The following is a 20,006-nucleotide window of genomic DNA, read 5'->3' on the forward strand; positions in this document are numbered from 1 at the left end:
ACCTGAGGTTAGCATCCTCAATAGTCAGAACCTCCCACTCCCGTCTCCAAGACTTTACACGTGCCGCGCCAATTCTTTGGAATGCACTTCCCAGGTCAATACGATTAGTCCCCAATCCCCACAATTTTAAGCGTGTCCTGAAAACGCATTTATTCAGACTGGCCTATCGCCTCAACACATTAACCTAATCTATCCCTGTGTGGCAGAGCCAAAAGTTTTACCATAACCAGGTTCCCCGCATCATTCTCCCACATGCTTTATGCATCCATTAGCCCTCTGTGTCCGTACTGTCACACACCTAACATTATGGCTGGTCCATACAATCAGGGCAACTGTTACCACCCACCTTTCGTGTCTACCTCTTTCCTCATAGACTGTAAGCTTGCGAGCAGGGCCCTCTTTCCTCTTGGTATTTGCTATAATCTACTGTATGTGATTATTGTTATGCTGTAATGTCTATTGTCTGTACAAATCCCCTCTGAAATGTAAAGTGCTGCGGAATATGTCGGCGCTATAAAAATAAAATTTATTATATATTATTATTATTATTATATTATTATAGTATAGCAGTATCAGCCACAGGGGATATATATAGTATAGCAGTATCAGCCACAGGGGATATATAGTATAGCAGTATCAGCCACAGGGGATATATATAGTATAGCAGTATCAGCCACAGGGGATATATACAGTATAGCAGTATCAGCCACAGGGGATATATAGTATAGCAGTATCAGCCACAGGGGATATATATAGTATAGCAGTATCAGCCACAGTGGATATATAGTATAGTAGCATCAGCCACAGGGGATATATATAGTATAGTAGTATCAGCCACAGGGGATACAGTGGGGAAAAAAAGTATTTAGTCAGTCAGCAATAGTGCAAGTTCCACCACTTAAAAAGATGAGAGGTGTCTGTAATTTACATCATAGGTAGACCTCAACTATGGGAGACAAACTGAGAAAAAAAAATCCAGAAAATCACATTGTCTGTTTTTTTTTCATTTTATTTGCATATTATGGTGGAAAATAAGTATTTGGTCAGAAACAAAATTTCATCTCAATACTTTGTGATATATCCTTTGTTGGCAATGACAGAGGTCAAACGTTTTCTGTAAGTCTTCACAAGGTTGCCACACACTGTTGTTGGTATGTTGGCCCATTCCTCCATGCAGATCTCCTCTAGAGAAGTGATGTTTTTGGCTTTTCGCTTGGCAACACGGACTTTCAACTCCCTCCAAAGGTTTTCTATAGGGTTGAGATCTGGAGACTGGCTAGGCCACTCCAGGACCTTGAAATGCTTATTACGAAGCCACTCCTTCGTTGCCCTGGCGGTGTGCTTTGGATCATTGTCATGTTGAAAGACCCAGCCACGTTCATCTTCAATGCCCTTGCTGATGGAAGGAGGTTTGCACTCAAAATCTCACGATACATGGCCCCATTCATTCTTTCATGTACCCGGATCAGTCGTCCTGGCCCCTTTGCAGAGAAACAGCCCCAAAGCATGATGTTTCCACCACCATGCTTTACAGTAGGTATGGTGTTTGATGGATGCAACTCAGTATTCTTTTTCCTCCAAACACGACAAGATGTGTTTCTACCAAACAGTTCCAGTTTGGCTTCATCAGACCATAGGACATTCTCCCAAAACTCCTCTGGATCATCCAAATGCTCTCTAGCAAACTTCAGACGGGCCCGGACATGTACAGGCTTAAGCAGTGGGACACGTCTGGCACTGCAGGATCTGAGTCCATGGTGGCGTAGTGTGTTACTTATGGTAGGCCTTGTTACATTGGTCCCAGCTCTCTGCAGTTCATTCACTAGGTCCCCCCGCGTGGTTCTGGGATTTTTGCTCACCGTTCTTGTGATCATTCTGACCCCACGGGGTGGGATTTTGCGTGGAGCACCAGATCGAGGGAGATTATCAGTGGTCTTGTATGTCTTCCATTTTCTAATTATTGCTCCCACAGTTGATTTCTTCACTCCAAGCTGGTTGGCTATTGCAGATTCAGTCTTCCCAGCCTGGTGCAGGGCTACAATTTTGTTTCTGGTGTCCTTTGACAGCTCTTTGGTCTTCACCATAGTGGAGTTTGGAGTCAGACTGTTTGAGGGTGTGCACAGGTGTCTTTTTATACTGATAACAAGTTTGAACAGGTGCCATTACTACAGGTAATGAGTGGAGGAAAGAGGAGACTCTTAAAGAAGAAGTTACAGGTCTGTGAGAGCCAGAAATCTTCATTGCTTGTTTCTGACCAAATACTTATTTTCCACCATAATATGCAAATAAAATGAAAAAAAAACAGACAATGTGATTTTCTGGATTTTTTTTTCTCAGTTTGTCTCCCATAGTTTAGGTCTACCTATGATGTAAATTACAGACGCCTCTCATCTTTTTAAGTGGTGGAACTTGCACTATTGCTAACTGACTAAATACTTTTTTTCCCCACTGTATATACAGTCATGGCCAAAAGTTTTGAGAACGACACAAATATTATATTTTCACATGATCTGCTGGCCTCTGGTTTTTATGTGTGTTTGTCAGATGTTTTTAATCACATACAGAAATATAATTGCAATCATATTATGAGTAACAAAAGGTTATATTGACAGTTAGAATGAGTTAATGCAGCAAGTCAATAATTGCAGTGTTGACCCTTCTTCTTCAGGACCTCGGCAATTCTCCCTGGCATGCTCTCAATCAACTTCTGGATCAAATCCTGACTGATAGCAGTCCATTCTTGCAAAATCAATGCTTTTATTTTGTCTGAATTTGAAGGTTTTTGTTTGTCCACCCGTCTCTTGATGATTGACCACAAATTCTCAATGGGATTTAGGCTGAGTTCACACGTGGCGTTTTTTTCGCGTTTCCGCGGCGGTTTTAACCGCGCGATTTTGCCGCGAAAACGCGAAAAATAAGCATCCCATGCATTCCTATGGGATTCCGCAATGCTGTACTAATGCTGCGGTTTTTACCGCGGCGGAATCGCTTCGCGGTAAAAACCGCAGCATGCTCATTAATTTGCGGAATCGCGGCGATCCTGCACCCATAGGAATGCATTGTTCCGCTTACTTTCCGCATGTGGCTGTGCACACCATGCGGAAAGTAAGCAGAACATTTGCGGATGGTACCCATGGTCCGGAGGAGAGGAGACTGTCCTCTGGGCTTTGGGTACCATATCCCTGCAAAAAATAGAATTTAAAAATAAAAAATATTGTTATTCTCACCCTCCGACGTCCCGCGGTCTTCCTGCTTCTCTTCACGCTCTCGTTCCCAGTAGTCCTTTGCGAAAATGCCCGCGATGGCGTCCGTTCTCGCGGGATCGCGAAGTCTCGCGGTCATTCGCGCTATATCATCGCGAAACGTCGCGATCCCGCGAGAACTGACGTCATCGCGGGCATTTTCGCAAAGGATTACTGGGAACGGATGCGCGGGACGTCGGAGGGTAAGAATAACACTATTTTTTATTTTTTTTTTATATTCTATCTTTTACTATTGATGCCGCATAGGCGGCCTCAGTAGTAAAAAGTTGGTCACACTTGTCAAACACTATGTTTGACGAGTGTGACCAACCTGTCAATCAGTTCTCCAAGCGATGCTACAGATCGCTTGGAGAACGCTAGCATTTTGCAAGCTAAATACGCTTGCAAAATGCTAGTTTTTCCGCTGGAAAATCGCGGGAATTTAAAATGCGATTTTCCCGCGGACTGGAATTCCGGAATTCTTGCGGTAATTTCCACAAGAGTTCCGGTACGTGTGCACTTAGCCTAAGATCTGGGGAGTTTCCAGGCCATGGTCCCAAAATCTCTATGTTTTGTTCCCTGAGCCATTTAGTTATCACCTTTGCTTTATGGCTTTATTTCATATACACTCACTGGCCACTTTATTAGGTACACCTGTCCAACTGTGTGTTAAGACTTAATTTCTAATCAGCCAATCACATGGCGGCAACTCAGTGCATTTAGGCATGTAGACATGGTCAAGACAATCTCCTGCAGTTCAAACCGAGCATCAGTATGGGGAAGAAAGGTGATTTGAGTGCCTTTGAACGTGGCATGATTGTTGGTGCCAGAAGGGCTGGTCTGAGAATTTCAGAAACTGCTGATCTACTGGGATTTTCACGCACAACCATCTCTAGGGTTTACAGAGAATGGTCCGAAAAAGAAAAAAAATCCAGTGAGCGGCAGTTCTGTGGCCGGAAATGCCATGTTGATGCCAGAGGTCAGAGGAGAATGGGCAGACTGGTTCGAGCTGATAGAAAGGCAACAGTGACTCAAATTGCCACCCGTTACAACCAAGGTAGGCAGAAGAGCATCTCTGAACGCACAGTGCGTCGAACTTTGAGGCAGATGGGCTACAGCAGCAGAAGACCACACTGGGTACCACTCCTCTCAGCTAAGAACAGGAAACTGAGGCTACAATTTGCACAAGCTCATCGAAATTGGACAGTAGAAGATTGGAAAAACGTTGCCTGGTCTGATGAGTCTCGATTTCTGCTGCGACATTCGGATGGTAGGGTCAGAATTTGGCGTAAACAACATGAAAGCATGGATCCATCCTGCCTTGTATCAACGGTTCAGGCTGGTGGTGTCATGGTGTGGGGAATTTTTTCTGGGCACTCTTTGGGCCCCTTGGTACCAATTGAGCATCGTTGCAACGCCACAGCCTACCTGAGTATTGTTGCTGACCATGTCCATCCCTTTATGACCACAATGTACCCAACATCTGATGGCTACTTTCAGCAGGATAATGCGCCATGTCATAAAGCTCGAATCATCTCAGATTGGTTTCTTGAACATGACAATGAGTTTACTGTACTCAAATGGCCTCCTCAGTCACCAGATCTCAATCCAATAGAGCATCTTTGGGATGTGGTGGAACGGGAGATTCGCATCAGGGATGTGCAGCCGACAAATCTGCGCCAACTGTGTGATGCCATCATGTCAATATGGTCCAAAATCTCTGAGGAATGCTTCCAGCACTTTGTTGAATCTCTGCCACGAAGAATTGAGGCAGTTCTGAAGGCAAAAGGGGGTCCAACCCCTTACTAGCATGGTGTACCTAATAAAGTGGCCAGTGAGTGTATATTTAGCTCTGGTTGGGATAGCACGCGTGCGGGCTCACGCGTGCAACAGATATTAAGTGCAACGGGATCAAGTGTTTTGCAGTTAGACAATGCATTGAAGCTGATGTTCCTCTCTTCTCTTCTTCACACAGGTATTTCATTCCATCATCCATGTATGCTGTCTGACAAGTGTGAACTGCATCATATATTGCCAGATATTTTTATGGTATTTCATTCCATCATCCATGTATGCTGTCTGACAAGTGTGAACTGCATCATATATTGCCAGATATTTTTATGGTATTTCATTCCATCATCCATGTATGCTGTCTGACAAGTGTGAACTGCATCATATATTGCCAGATATTTTTATGGTATTTCATTCCATCACTCCTGTGGTGGGTCTTTATTTTTTTTTTTTAACTATTTGGTTTCTGCTTTGAAGTGTCGAAAGGTTTTTTTTTTTTGTTTTTTTTTCCCTTTCTCTGTTTGATGGCCTTGTCCAGCGTTAGTTATTTACCCTGCATAGTAATGCCTGCTCTGGCCTTGTGCTAATTGGTTAATTACTGATTGTGGCCTTTTGGTGGCTGAAGCTACCAGACATTTCATTTCATATATATTTAGCTCTGGTTGGGATAGCACGCGTGCAACAGGTATTAAGTGCAACGGGATCAAGTGTTTTGCAGTTAGACAATGCAGTTGGACAGGGCAGGAGACAGGTAAGGTGCATAAGTTTTTCATGCACGCATGCTTCTTGGTCAGTCGTACTACATTTGCATTGATCATATCAAACTGCTGCTTTTTTGTCTTCACCTCTGCTTTCTAACAACTCGCCTGCCCTTTTACACATTCTGTGCACTCTCTGCATATCCACCCCTCCCTTTTCCCCTCTCCCATGTATAACTCTGAGGCTCTATTGACATTTCTTACCCACACCAAACCATCCAAAACCACCATGCAGCACTCAAAACGTTCATACAAATCATCCCACCACCTGCTTTTTCTGTTTTTTCTCCTTTTAATAGTTGCAGGTGACATCTCCCCCAACCCTGGGCCTCCCTCCACCAGCATACGTTACTCTCCTCCATCTGCATATAGAAACCCTGCTAATCTTATTAACATTCAGTGCATGCCTTCTCCTCTCACTTTCCAATGTGCTCTCTGGAATGCACGGTCTGTGTGTAACAAACTGACTTACATTCACGATCTTTTTCTCTCTAATTCCCTTAACCTTCTGGCTATTACAGAAACCTGGATCCAGCATTCAGACACCACCGCTGCTGCCGCTCTCTCGTTTGGTGGGCTAAAATTTTCACATACCCCCAGACCTGAGAACAGACAGGGTGGAGGTGTTGGTTTGCTCCTTTCATCACAATGTGCTTTCCAGGTCATCCCCCTGGTTCCCTCACTTACATTTCCTTCCTTTGAAGTCCACGCCGTCAGACTCTTTAAGCCCTTCTCCTTACGAGTGGCGGTCGTTTATCGCCCTCCAGGCTCCTCCCGCCAGTTTCTAGACCACTTCACCACCTGGCTTACTCACTTTCTATCCTGTGACATCCCCACCCTCATCATGGGAGACTTTAACATCCCCATCAATGATCCGCTCTCCCAGTCTGCCTCTCATCTTCTTTCTCTAACTTCTTCATTCGGCCTCTCACAGTTTACTAATTCTCCTACACATGAGGACGGGAATACTCTGGACCTGGTTTTCTCCCGTCCCGGCTCGCTGCACGACTTTACTAATTCACCCCTCCCGCTCTCGGACCACAACCTTCTTTCCTTCTCTGTCAAGAATTGTCTCCTCACCCGGAACACCCCCACTTACCACACTTATCGGAATACACGTACCATTAATACCCAACAGCTTAGGGACAATCTCCACACATCTTTAGCCCCCATCTCCACCCTCTCCTGTCCAGACATAGCATTGTCACACTTCAATAAGACACTGAAGAATGCCCTAGATGAAGCAGCACCTTCTATACGCAGAAAGACCCGACACAGACAACGGCAGCCCTGGCACACAACGCAAACACGCTTTCTTCAGCGCTGCTCGAGGTGTGAAGAGCGGCAGTGGAGAAAATCTCTCTTAGCAGAAGACTTCATCCACTATAAGTTCATGCTCAAAACCCATAACTCTGCCCTTCATCTGGCCAAACAATCCTACTTCACCACCCTCATCACCTCACTATCCAACAACCCAAGACGACTTTTTGAAACCTTAAACTCCCTCCTGAAACCTAAAGTACAGGCCCCCATCACCAACCTCAGCGGTGAGGATCTGGCCACTTATTTCCTAGAAAAAATCAACCACATCCATCAGGATATCTCAGCCCTATCTCCTCAGTGCCTGGATCCCCTTCCCTGCCGCACCTCAAGCTCACTAGACATCTTTGAGCCTGTTTCAGAAGAAGAAGTTTCCAAGCTCCTCGCTTCTGCTCGGCCTACAACCTGCAACAGTGACCCTATTCCTTCACAGCTCCTGCAGTCTCTCTCACCAGTGGTCACCACTCACCTGACTAAAATATTTAACCTCTCTCTTTCTTCAGGTATATTTCCCTCCTCATTTAAACATGCCATCATAACCCCTTTACTTAAAAAGCCATCCCTGGACCAGAACTGCACTGCTAACTACAGACCTGTCTCTAACCTTCCCTTCATCTCTAAACTCCTGGAACGCCTGGTCCACTCCCGTCTAATCCGCTATCTCTCGGATAACTCTCTTCTCGACCCCTTACAATCTGGTTTCCGCTCTTTACACTCTACTGAAACTGCCCTCACTAAAGTCTCTAATGATTTAATAACAGCTAAATCGAAAGGTCATTGCTCCCTGCTGATTCTCCTGGATCTCTCTGCCGCATTTGACACTGTGGATCACCAGCTCCTCCTCACTATGCTCCGCTCTATAGGCCTCAAGGACACGGCCCTCTCCTGGTTCTCCTCCTACCTCTCTGACCGCTCCTTCACTGTATCTTTTTCCGGCTCCTCTTCCTCTTCTCGTCCCCTTACTATCGGGGTCCCGCAGGGCTCAGTCCTAGGCCCCCTCCTCTTCTCTTTATACACTGCCCCTATTGAACAAACAATCAGCAGATTTGGGTTCCAGTATCATCTCTATGCTGATGACACCCAATTATACACTTCTTCCCCTCACATCACCCCTACCCTAATTCAAAATACCAAGGATTGTCTGTCTGCTGTCTCTAGCATCATGTCCTCCCTCTATCTGAAACTAAATCTCTCTAAAACTGAACTTCTTGTGTTTCTCCCCTCTACTAACCTCACTCTACCTAACATCGAAATAACCCTGGAGGGTTCAACCATAACTCCCAAGCAGCATGCCCGCTGTCTTGGGGTCATATTCGACACTGAACTTTCCTTTACTCCGTACATCCGATCACTCAGTCGCTCTTGTCACCTGCATCTTAAAAACATCTCCAGAATCCGACCTTTTCTCACCTTTGAAACTGCTAAGACTCTTACTGTCGCTCTTATTCATTCTCGCCTGGACTACTGCAACTCTCTTCTGATCGGTCTCCCTCTTACCAAACTTTCTCCTCTCCAATCCATCTTGAATGCGGCAGCCAGGGTCATATTTCTGTCCAGCCGCTTCACCGATGCCTCCATCTTGTGCCAGTCATTACACTGGCTACCTATTCGCTACAGGGTCCAGTATAAACTCATCTCTCTCACCCACAAAGCTCTCCACTGTTCTGCACCGCCTTATATCTCCTCTCTCATCTCTGTCTATCGCCCTACACGTGCCCTCCATTCTACAAATGACCTAAGACTAACATCCCCCGTAATCCGAACCTCGCACCTCCGCCTCCAAGACTTCTCTCGTGCTGCTCCAGCTCTCTGGAATGCACTTCCCCAGGCGATCAGACTGATACCTAGCCCTGACCTATTCAAGCGCGCTTTGAAAACCCATCTCTTCAAACAAGCCTACCACATCAACTACCCAGCAAGCTAACTTTGCCTTGTTCCCTCCTTCCAAATATTATTCTGAATCTGCACCCTACTATTCATCTGTCTCCACACCCTTCATGCACATGATAACTGCACTTGATACTTGTCTATTGCACTTAAACACACGGGCTGATGACCGGATCATGCAGCTTTATATGAAAATCCCTATTATAATTGCCAGACCTGAATTAACAAGCATTTTTCACCTACTGTGTCCCCCCATTTCCTTGTAGATTGTAAGCTTGCGAGCAGGGACCTCACTCCTAATGTCACTGTTTGAATTGTCTTAACTTGTATTGAATTTATTGTCTGTACATGTCCCCGCTTAATTGTAAAGTGCTGCGAAATATGTTGGCGCTATATAAATAAAAATTATTATTATTATTATTATTATGGCAAGGTGCTCCATCATGTTGAAAAAGGCATTGTTGATCGCCAAACTGCTCTTGGACGGTTGGGAGAAGTTGCTCTTGGAGGACATTCTGGTACCATTCTTTATTCATGGCTGTGTTTTTAGGCAAGACTGAGAGAGCCCATTCCCTTGGCTGAGAAGCAACCCCACACATGAATGGTTTCAGGATGCTTGACAGTTGGCATGAGACAAGACTGGTGGTAGCGCTCACCTGGTCTTTTCCGAATAAGCCGTTTTCCAGATGTCCCAAACAATCGAAAAGGGGATTCATCAGAGAAAATGACTTTACCCCAGTCCTCAGCAGTCCACTCCCTGTACCTCTTGCAGAATATCAGTCTGTCCATGATGTTTTTACTGGAGAGAAGTGGCTTCTTTGCTGCCCTCCTTGAGACCAGGCCTTGCTCCAAGAGTCTCCGCCTCACAGTGCATGCAGATGCACTCACACCTGCCTGCTGCCATTCCTGAGCAAGCTCTGCACTGCTGGTAGCCCGATCCCACAGCTGAAACACTTTTAAGAGACGGTCCTGGCGCTTGCTGGTCTTCTTGGGCGCCCTGGAGCCTTTTTGGCAGCAAGGGAACCTCTCTCCTTGAAGTTCTTGATGATGCGATAGATTGTTGACTGAGGTGCAATCTTTCTAGCTGCGATACTCTTCCCTGTTAGGCCATTTTTGTGCAGTGCAATGATGACTGCACGTGTTTCTTTAGAGATAACCATGGTTAACAGAAGAGAAACAATGATGCCAAGCACCAGCCTCCTTTTAAAGTGTCCAGTGGTGTCATTCTTACTTAATCATGACAGATTGATCTCCAGCCCTGTCCTCATCAACACCCACACCTGTGTTAATGGAGCAATCACTGAAACGATGTTAGCTGGTCCTTTTAAGGCAGGGCTGCAATGATGGTGAAATGTGTTTTGGGGGATAAAGTTCATTTTCTAGGCAAATATTGACTTTGCAAGTAATTGCTGTTAAGCTGATCACTCTTTATAGCATTCTGGAGTATATGCAAATTGCCATTAGAAAAAATGAAGCAGTAGACTTTGTAAAAATTAATATTTGTGTCATTCTCAAAACTTTTGGCCATGACTGTAGTATAGCAGTATCAGCCACAGGGGATATATAGTATAGCAGTATCAGCCACAGGGGTTATATAGTATAGCAGTATCAGCCACAGGGGTTATATAGTATAGTAGTATCAGCCACAGGGGTTATATAGTATAGTAGTATCAGCCACAGGGGTTATATAGTATAGTAGTATCAGCCACAGGGGAAATATAGTATAGTAGTATCAGCCACAGGGTATATATAGTATAGCAGTATCAGCCACAGGGTATATATAGTATAGTATCAGCCACAGGGGATATATAGTATAGCAGTATCAGCCACAGGGGTTATATAGTATAGTAGTATCAGCCACAGGGGTTATATAGTATAGTAGTATCATCAGCCACAGGGGTTATATAGTATAGTAGTATCAGTCACAGGGGATATATAGTATATCAGTATCAGCCACAGGGGTTATATAGTATAGTAGTATCATCCACAGGGGTTATATAGTATAGTAGTATCAGCCACAGGGTATATATAGTATAGTATCAGCCACAGGGGATATATAGTATAGCAGTATCAGCCACAGGGGATATATAGTATAGTAGTATCAGCCACAGGGGTTATATAGTATAGTAGTATCAGCCACAGGGGTTATATAGTATATAATGGCCAGACTGTCCGACCTTAAAAAAGTCAACTACAAGAGACCAAAAGAAAAACAGATCAATGGATGGTTTGACAGAGAATGTAAAGCCGTACGGAAGACCCTGAGAACAGCCTCAAACAAGAAACACAGAGACCCCAACCACCCGGGTCTGAGGGAAGCCTATGAAACCATACAAAGGCAGTACAAAACCATCCTCAGGAGGAAGAAGCAGAGTTACATCTCCACCAAACTTAACCAACTCCAAGACGCCCTCCAAGACAACTCCTTCTGGGAACTATGGAACCACATGGGCACAAAAGACAAGAAAAACAACATCCATATCCAAAATGGCAACATCTGGCTCCAGTACTTCAGAGACCTCTATAAAGACATTCCAAAGGAATAACTAAGCCAAGAACAGGAAAACATAATGGCAAAACTAAAAGCAATGGATCAAAAAGTAAAAAATTTCCAAAACCCTGTGGATGCACCTATTACATTACAGGAAGTAGCAGAGAGAATCTCTTCCATAAGATGTAGAAAAGCCAGAAATACAGGCTGCAATGGTTAAACTCTTCAATATTGTGCTAAGTGCCGGCTACTTCCCTCCTACCTGGAATCAAGGCCTCATCACACCCATCCACAAGAATGGGGACAGGTATGACCCAGCCAACTACAGAGGAATATGTGTCAGCAGCAACCTGGGAAAACTGTTCAACAGCATCCTGAACAAGAGGATCCTCAGTTTCCTCACCGAGCACAACGTCCTCAGCAAGAGCCAAGCAGGCTTCATGCCAAATCACCGCACTACTGACCACATCTACACCCTGCACAGCCTCATTCAGCGCCACGTCCACAATACAAAGAACGGGAAGATATACGCCTGTTTAGTGGACTTTAAAAAGGCCTTTGATTCGGTGTGGCACCCAGGCTTATTCCTGAAACTGCTGGAGAGCGAAATAGGAGGAAAGACCTATGATGTTATCAAAAGCTCCTACACCGAGAACCTCTGCAGTGTGAGTGTGAACGGCAGAAGAACGGCTTATTTCCAGCAGAGCCGGGGAGTCAGACAAGGCTGCAGCCTAAGCCCAACGCTCTTCAACATTTACATCAACGAGCTGGCTACCGCTCTGGAATCTTCCACAGCACCAGGTCTCACCCTCCACGACGCGCAGGTGAAATTCCTGCTGTATGCAGATGACTTGCTGCTTCTGTCACCAACCGAGAAAGGCCTCCAAGACAACCTGAAAATCTTAGAGAAATTCAGCTCCACCTGGGCTCTACCGGTCAACCTAAAGAAAACCAACATCATGGTGTTCCAGAAGAGAAAGAGAAAATCAGACCAGCATCCTTCATTTATCCTCAACAACTGCGCCCTTACAGGAACGGACAAATATACCTACCTGGGCCTAGAGATTCACCAATCAGGGAGCTTCAAACAAGCCATAGAGTCCCTGAAAGACAAGGCATGCAAAACCTTCTATGCCATCCGAAGGAAACTCTACCATCTAAAGCCACCAGTGAGGGTCTGGTTAAAAATCTTCGACTCTATCATCGCCCCAATCCTCCTGTATGGCAGCAAAGTCTAGGGTCCTCACACCTACCCAGACTGGTCAAGGTGGGATTCAAGCCCAACAGAAATATTCCACCTGGAATTCTGCAAGCACCTTCTCCAAGTCCATCGGAGCACCTCCAACAGTGCTTGCCGGGCCGAGCTGGGCAGATTCCCTCTACACCTAACGGTTCTAAAGAGGGCACTGTCATTCCGGGCTCACCTACGTAGGAGCAATCCAAGCTCCCATCACCATAAAGCCCTGACACATGTAGGGGAAACAGAAAAACCAGGACCCTCGGAACAGCTCACCCAAACCCAACCTGACCAGAACACCAATCACAACAACCTGACAAAAGCCGGAATCAGGAAGATGGTAGACGAAGGCCAGGAGAGGTACGTAAGTGACTGGAAGAATGACATCATCAGCTCACAGAAACTGACCATGTACCAGAGTCTACAGAGAGACTACAGACTGGCTCCATACCTGGAGAAACTCCCGGACCCCAAAGACCGCAAGATCCTGAGCCGGTATAGACTCAGTGCCCACAGTCTGGCCATCGAATCCGGCCGACACAGGCAGAGCTACAAGCCCAGGGAGGAAAGACTGTGCCAACACTGTGACCAGGAGGCCCTGGAGGATGAGACCTACTTCCTGCTACACTGCTCCAAGTACTCAGCAGTGAGGTACACTCACTTCAGGAGACTCTCACATCTCTTCCCGGATTTCACCACCATGAAGGAGGAAGAGAAAACATATATCCTGTTGGGGGAAGAAGAGAGAGCAGTGGAGATAGCAGCGCAATATGTGAGCGAATGCCATAGACTGCGAGAAAGAGAACTATGATATGCCATGGACTTCTATGGCCCCCCATTCTGGATATGCCCCAATCCCCCATCCACCTTCCCTATACCATGGACTTCTATAGCCTCATCCTGGATCTGCCCCCATGCCCCCATCCACCTTTCCTATGCCATGGACTTCTATAGCCCCATCCTGGATCTGCCCCCATCCACCTTTCCCACAGCCCCTACCCAACATCCCTACAGTCCCTATCCCTATTCCCTTCTGTACACCTGCTTTGGCAAAACTAATGTGTATTTAGTCCTGCCAATAAAGCTTCTTTGAATCTTGTATAGTAGTATCATCAGCCACAGGGGTTATATAGTATAGCAGCATCAGCCACAGGGGATATATATCGTCCCATGACGCACACACACATAATATATATATATATATATATATATATATACACTGCTCAAATAAAGGGTACACAAACACAGCCTGTTGCAAATGGAATAGTGTTCTTTATTTTTTTGAGCAGTATATATATCATAGACAGATAGAAGAAAAGCCGGCAATTCATCTGCCATGTTCTGTAAAATCACTGCAGGAGCCCATAGGACAGAAGAGATGGATTACATACAGTAAATACACATAGAATAGGTAGATATAGAGAGGTCAGTGACAAATACAATCAGTACAGTGTGTGTGCAAATTACTGTACAAGTATTTAATAAAATATTCGTATTCGGAAAAAAATGCAGCCGCGCCTATTAACTAGTTAAATCCCACTGTCAAACGCTGACTGCGGCATTTAAACGGTGCTTCTGGCCGCCAGGCCGGACATATGCGCATCGCCGTCCCCCGTCACGTGATCGGGGGTCAGCGATTCGTTGCCATCACAACCAGAGCTCTCCTCGAGACCTCTATGGTTGCTGATGAGGCATTGCTATGAGCGCCACCCGGTGGTCGGCGCTCATAGCAATACTGTAATTCTGCTACATATAGGCGATCTGCTCATCGCCTATATGTAGCAGAGCTGAAAAAGTAGTGGATTGCTTCTCTATTGAAACATGCCAAAATTTAAAAAAAAAAAGTTTTAAAAATTATGAAAAAAATAAAAATATAAAAGTTTAAATCACCCCCCTTTCGCCCAATTCAAAATAAAATAAAAAAACAAACACATACCGTATCTTAGGTATCGCCGCTTTCAGAATTGCCTGATCAATAAAAAAAAAGGATTAACCCGATCGCTAAAAATCCAAAACAAAAAACAAGTGTGGGATTGCACTTTTTTGCAATTTCACCGCACTTGGAATTTTTTTCACGTTTTTGAGTACACAACATGCTAAAACCTATGGTGTTGTTCAAAAGTATAACTCGTCCAGCAAAAAACAAGCCTCACACCATATTGACGGAAAAATAAAAAAGTTATGGCTCTGGGAAGAAGGGGAGCGAAAAACAAAACGCAAAACTGAAAAAAGCTCCAGTCATTAAGAGGTTAAAGGAGTCTGTGTCTTTCTTTAAATTAAAAGGACTTTTTCTGGGTGCCTGTGTTTTCTTGCAATGTGACTATGGAATTAGTAATGGGGGCGTCTTCTTGACACCTCTCCATTGCAAACCTCGGGCCTTAATGTCACCTGACTATACAAAGGTGACATCAACCCAACTATCACCCCACCTGCCACCGCTACAGGGCAAGAGGGAAGAGCAAGGCTAAGTGTCAGAATTGGCGCATCTTAGAGATGTGCCTTTTCTGGTGCGGCTCAGACCTCATGTTTTTAGCCTGGAGGGCACCCAGTATCCATGGATTCTTACTGGGCTATTAATACCAGCCCGCAGCTGTCTGCATAGGCTTTGCTGGTTATTAATTATAATCCATCATTTTTTTTTCGGGGGGGGGGGGGGGTCCCCCATTTTAATAGCCAGTGAAGGCTAATTATACAGTTATGAGCTGATATTAATAGCCTGGTAAGCTCCATGGGTATTACCCCCTTCCCAGGCTATAAACATTTGCCCCCAGCCGTGAGCTTTCCCTCGGCTGGTTACGAAAATTGCGTGGGAGCCCACGCCATTTTTTCTGAAAAATAATCTTTTATTAGTTAAATACATGTACAGTAATTTGCACACACACTGTGCTAATTGTATTTGTCACTGACATCTGTATATCTACCTATACTTTGTGTATTTACTGTATGTAATCCATCTCTTCTATCCTGTCGGCTAGTGCAGTGATTTTACAGAACACAGCATATGTGTGTGTGGGTGTGTCACTGACATATATATTCTGTATATGTGTATATATCTATTCTAACTTGTCACTCTGTGATTATACGCGGCAGATGAATTGCTGGCTTTTAGTCAATCATCTATCATATGTATATATGTATGTGTGTGTGCTTTGAAGAATATTTCCCTTGAAAATAATATGTAAATGACAGAGAACTGCTGTATGTAAAAGCTCATGTTAAAATCGGATAGCAATCGCACTGCATTCGGATCTCAATAGGTGTGAAAATCGCATTGTACTCGCTTGACACTTGTATGACACTCCTGCGAGTCTCGGCAGATAGACTCGGACTGATTTTCCATCCGTTAAGGGTGAAGCCGGCCTAACCCGGAGACTAATATTGCCAGGTCATTTGTACAGCACAATAAATGCCGTAAAAACTTCTGCAAAATTCGGAAGGGGTTTGCAATTTCCCTGCACTTGGATTTTTTCCCTGTTGTCCCATACTTTGAATAATACAATGAATGGTGATATTCATAACTACAACTCGTCCTACGAAAAAAAAAAAAAAAAAAACAACCAACACCCGATATGGCGAAGTTGATGGAAAAAAAAAAAAAGTTACAGCTCTTGAAGAATGGGAGGGAAAAATTATACCAAATCGTCCAGATGTGAAAAGATCTCTCTCCCATTTTTAGGATGGAGGAAGACATGGTATGGATACTATGCTTAATCATTCCATAACACGAAGAGCCGATGGGGCCGATGCCCATTTAGGAAATAGCAGAATAGATCCTGGGACTGAACATTGGATTTCTGCTCCCCAAATGGATCATAAGAGCGGAAATATAAATGGCCGTGTGAACAGAGCCTTAGTATTAATAGCACGTACCAGGTGTGTAAGGGGTCCACGGTCAGAGATACATAGCAGGACATCAGAGTCCAGCAGCCATGTTGTTAGCCTGTGGCCCCTGCACCAGAGCCTTGGGAGCCTCCTATGTTACCTGCTGCACGTCTTCTGATTGGCTCCAGTGTGACGTCAAATCACAGACGTTGTACCAGGGACGCCGGCAGGAAGGAGAGGCGCAGGGCTGACATTTAGTGCTCCGGTCCTGATCACAAGGCGGCTGCACTGCATCCTCCAGATATGTCATTAATATCAGATCGGTGGGAGACCGGCAGCTGGCACCCCACCAATCAGCGGTACTTGGGCAGGCAGGACAGCTCGGTCACCCGTGTAATGCAGTGCTGCGGTCAGTACTGCTGATCCATGTATATACATAAGGGTATGTGCACACGTTGCGGATTCGTCCGCGCAGTTTTCCATGCGCTGTACAGTACCATGTTATCCTATGGAAAACAAAAACCGCTGTGCACATGCTGCAGAAAAATCTGCGCGGAAACGCAGCGGTTTATTTTCTGCAGCATGTCAATTCTTTGTGCGGATTCAGCAGCGTTTTTATACCCATTCCATTATAGGAATCCGCAGGTGTAAAAACGCAGGCCAAATCCTCACAAAAACCACAGAAAATCCACAGAAAACCCGCAGGTAAAACACAGGACATTTTTACCTGCGGATTCTGCAGATTCCGAGTGGAAAAATCTGCATACAAATCCGCAACGTGTGCACATACCCTTAGGCTGTGTGCACACGCTGCAGATTCTGCTGCGGATCCACAGCGGTTTTTGCTGCGATGTACAGTACCATTATAATCAATGGAAAACAAAAACCGCAGTGCACACGGTGCGGAATTTTCTGAGCGGATTTGCTGCGGTTTCAAAACAGCAGCATGTCAATTCTTTGTGCGGAATCCGCAGCGGTTTTACACCTACTCCATTGTCCAGGTGTCAAACCGCAGGGGAAAACCGCAGGATAATCCGCAGATCTTTTGACCTGCGGATTTACCTGGAGATTTTGCAAAATGCACGTGGAAAATTCCACCGCAGAATCCGCAGCGTGTGCACACACCCTAAGAGTACGGGCAGACCCGCAGTACCGGCCGCGGCACTACACTACACAGGTGCTGTTCAGTCCCACAACTGCTGCCAGCACTGACCACATCTGACCAGAGGGGGCGCCACTCTCCTGGCATAAATTGTGGCAATTTGTAGGCAGCGCTCAGTCTCACCCCTAGCTGAGAACAAATACCCCGGTGGCACCGATCAGGACTGGTGTAAAATGCCAAATATCGCAAAAGTTCTGCCCAGCTACAAGTGGTGCCAAAACCTCACGACATTTCCAGCAGTTTTATACCAGAATCCTCCTGAGAGTCAGAACCAACAGGCGCAGGGGCCGAGAATCATAATGTCTAGAGCGTCCATACTTGTACTCCTCCTCTCTGGCCAGCAGCTTCTCCTGGGTGGTCTTCTTCGCTGTGCCCGCTGCAGGGGGTCCCACGCCTTTGTTTTTCTTTACCTAAAATAATAGCAGCGCTCAGTAACAAATAGTCCTCACCTGTCACATCGGAGGAGGAGGATGCGCGGAGGAGGACGGCACGCAAAAGAGGAGGACGGCGCGTGGACGAGGACAGCGGTGCACGGAGGAGGAGGAAGGCACGCGGAGGAGGATGGCGCGCAGAGGAGGAGGACGCGTGGAGGAAGAGGCATGGAGAAGGAAGGCGTGCGGAGGAGGAGGACACGTGGAGGAGAAGGAAGCGTGCGGAGGAGAACGCGTGGAGGAAGAGGCATGGAGGAGAAGGAAGGCGTGCGGAGGAGGAGGACACGTGGAGAAGGAAGCGTGCGGAGGAGAACGCGTGGAGGAGGAGGAAGGAGCGTGGAGGAGGGCACGCAGTGGAGGAGGAGGAAGGCGTGCAGAGGAAGAGGAGGGCACGTGGAGGAGGAAGAAGGCACGTGGAGGAGGAAGGCACGCGGAGGACAGTGCGCAGAGGAAGAGGAGGAAGGTGCAGAGGAAGAGGAAGACACGCAGAGGAAGAGGAGGAGGGCGGCGCGCGGAGGACAGCGCGCAGAGGAAGAGGAGGAAGGCGCGCAGAGGAAGAGGAGGATGGCGGGCAGAGGAAGAGGAGGACGGCACGCGGAGGAAGAGGAAGGCACGCGGAGGACAGCGCGCAGAGGAAGAGGAGCAAGGTGCGCAGAGGAAGAGGAGGAGGATGGCGCGCAGAGGAAGAGGAGGACAGCACGCGGAGGAAGGCACGAAGAGGAGCAAGGTGCACGGAGGAGGAGGAGGCGAAGGAGGAAGGTGCACGGAGCAGGAAGAAGGCGTAGGAAGGAGGGCAATGCACTAAGGAGGAGGAAGGCGCAGGGAGGAGGACAGTGCACGACGGAGGAAGACAGGTTACGGGGGAGGACACGACCTGTGTTCCCAGTGCCGGCCCGTGCAGTGATGGATGATCCGGGTCACCAACCTTTGCCCATACCTTGCTGGATACAGCGGCAGCTCTGCGGGTCTCCGCCATTGTACGGGCTCGGGCTGCACTGCAGGTTACACTAAGGCGCCGGCATTCTGTTACTAAGCAACACTAGATTCCAGCTATCGCGAGAGGAGTCACACGGCGGTTGATCACGTGACCTGGCCTAGGAATAGACTACTAGTGATGCAGAGTGCAGACCTCTCCTCACCTGCGGTGCCGGTGTAGTATGGCCGCCTCCGTGCTGAGGGCGACACCCAGAACATCAGCCCTCCTGCATGATATACATACTATTATCTGTGTTGTGTTACATGAGGCCATGATATGTAATGTTATTTTTATTTCTCAGCTGCTTGTTTTATGCTTTATGCTAATCTAATGTATAAAGCTCATTGTGTGTGTGTATGTCTGGGATTGGCATCCGCACCGTCGCAGCTACAGCCACAAAGTTTGGCACAGTCACACGTCTGGACCCCGAGAGCGTCATAGGCTATGTTGGGAGGTGAAATTTTAACCCTGCGCGTTCCAATTCACCAAACAATTTTGCCCCTATCTACAAAATGGGGAAAAAGTGAAAGGAAAAGTGTTGGAGGCAAATTGACAGCTGCCAGATGTGAACAAGGGGGACTTAAAGAATGAGATTGATGGCGCCAAAGAGTATATACCGTACAGTTGTTAAGGTGGGGCCCTGACATGGGATACTCACCACACACGGGGATATGAACACACACACAAAATACGCCACACACTACCACGTGCTTCCACACATATACCACCCTCAGCACACATTTCACCACACATACACCAACCTCGCCACATAAAAGTCGAGACACAAAATTAGCCACGCTGTCCCAGAGCTGTTTAAAAGATGAAAAATGAGCTGTGATTGGTTACTATCAGCAACAGTTTTCTTTGTAGACAGTTGTGGTAACTGAGG

The 20,006-nt window shown here is 46.3% G+C and overlaps 1 protein-coding gene across 2 annotated transcripts in view; it reads right to left on the reverse strand.

The window, feature by feature from the left end:
* Positions 1–19,254, reverse strand: part of TEX9 (testis expressed 9) — an 85,626-nt gene extending 66,372 nt beyond the window's left edge. Inside the window, exons 1-2 of one of the 2 annotated variants that reach the window (XM_073587007.1) lie at positions 19,079–19,254; positions 18,029–18,120 (exon numbers count right to left, since the gene is read on the reverse strand). In XM_073587007.1, coding sequence (XP_073443108.1) covers positions 18,029–18,120; positions 19,079–19,117 — 131 coding nt within the window. In that variant the 5' untranslated portion in view covers positions 19,118–19,254. Of the gene's footprint in view, positions 1–18,028; positions 18,121–18,159; positions 18,977–19,078 lie in introns of those variants that run through there. The other variant, XM_073587006.1, reaches the window with a different exon arrangement.
* Between the last annotated feature and the right edge of the window lie 752 nt (positions 19,255–20,006).

Source organism: Dendrobates tinctorius, unplaced genomic scaffold (genome assembly GCF_039654945.1).
Source record: "Dendrobates tinctorius isolate UK_male_01 unplaced genomic scaffold, ASM3965494v1 ptg000097l, whole genome shotgun sequence".
NCBI classification, from domain to species: Eukaryota; Metazoa; Chordata; class Amphibia; order Anura; family Dendrobatidae; genus Dendrobates; species Dendrobates tinctorius.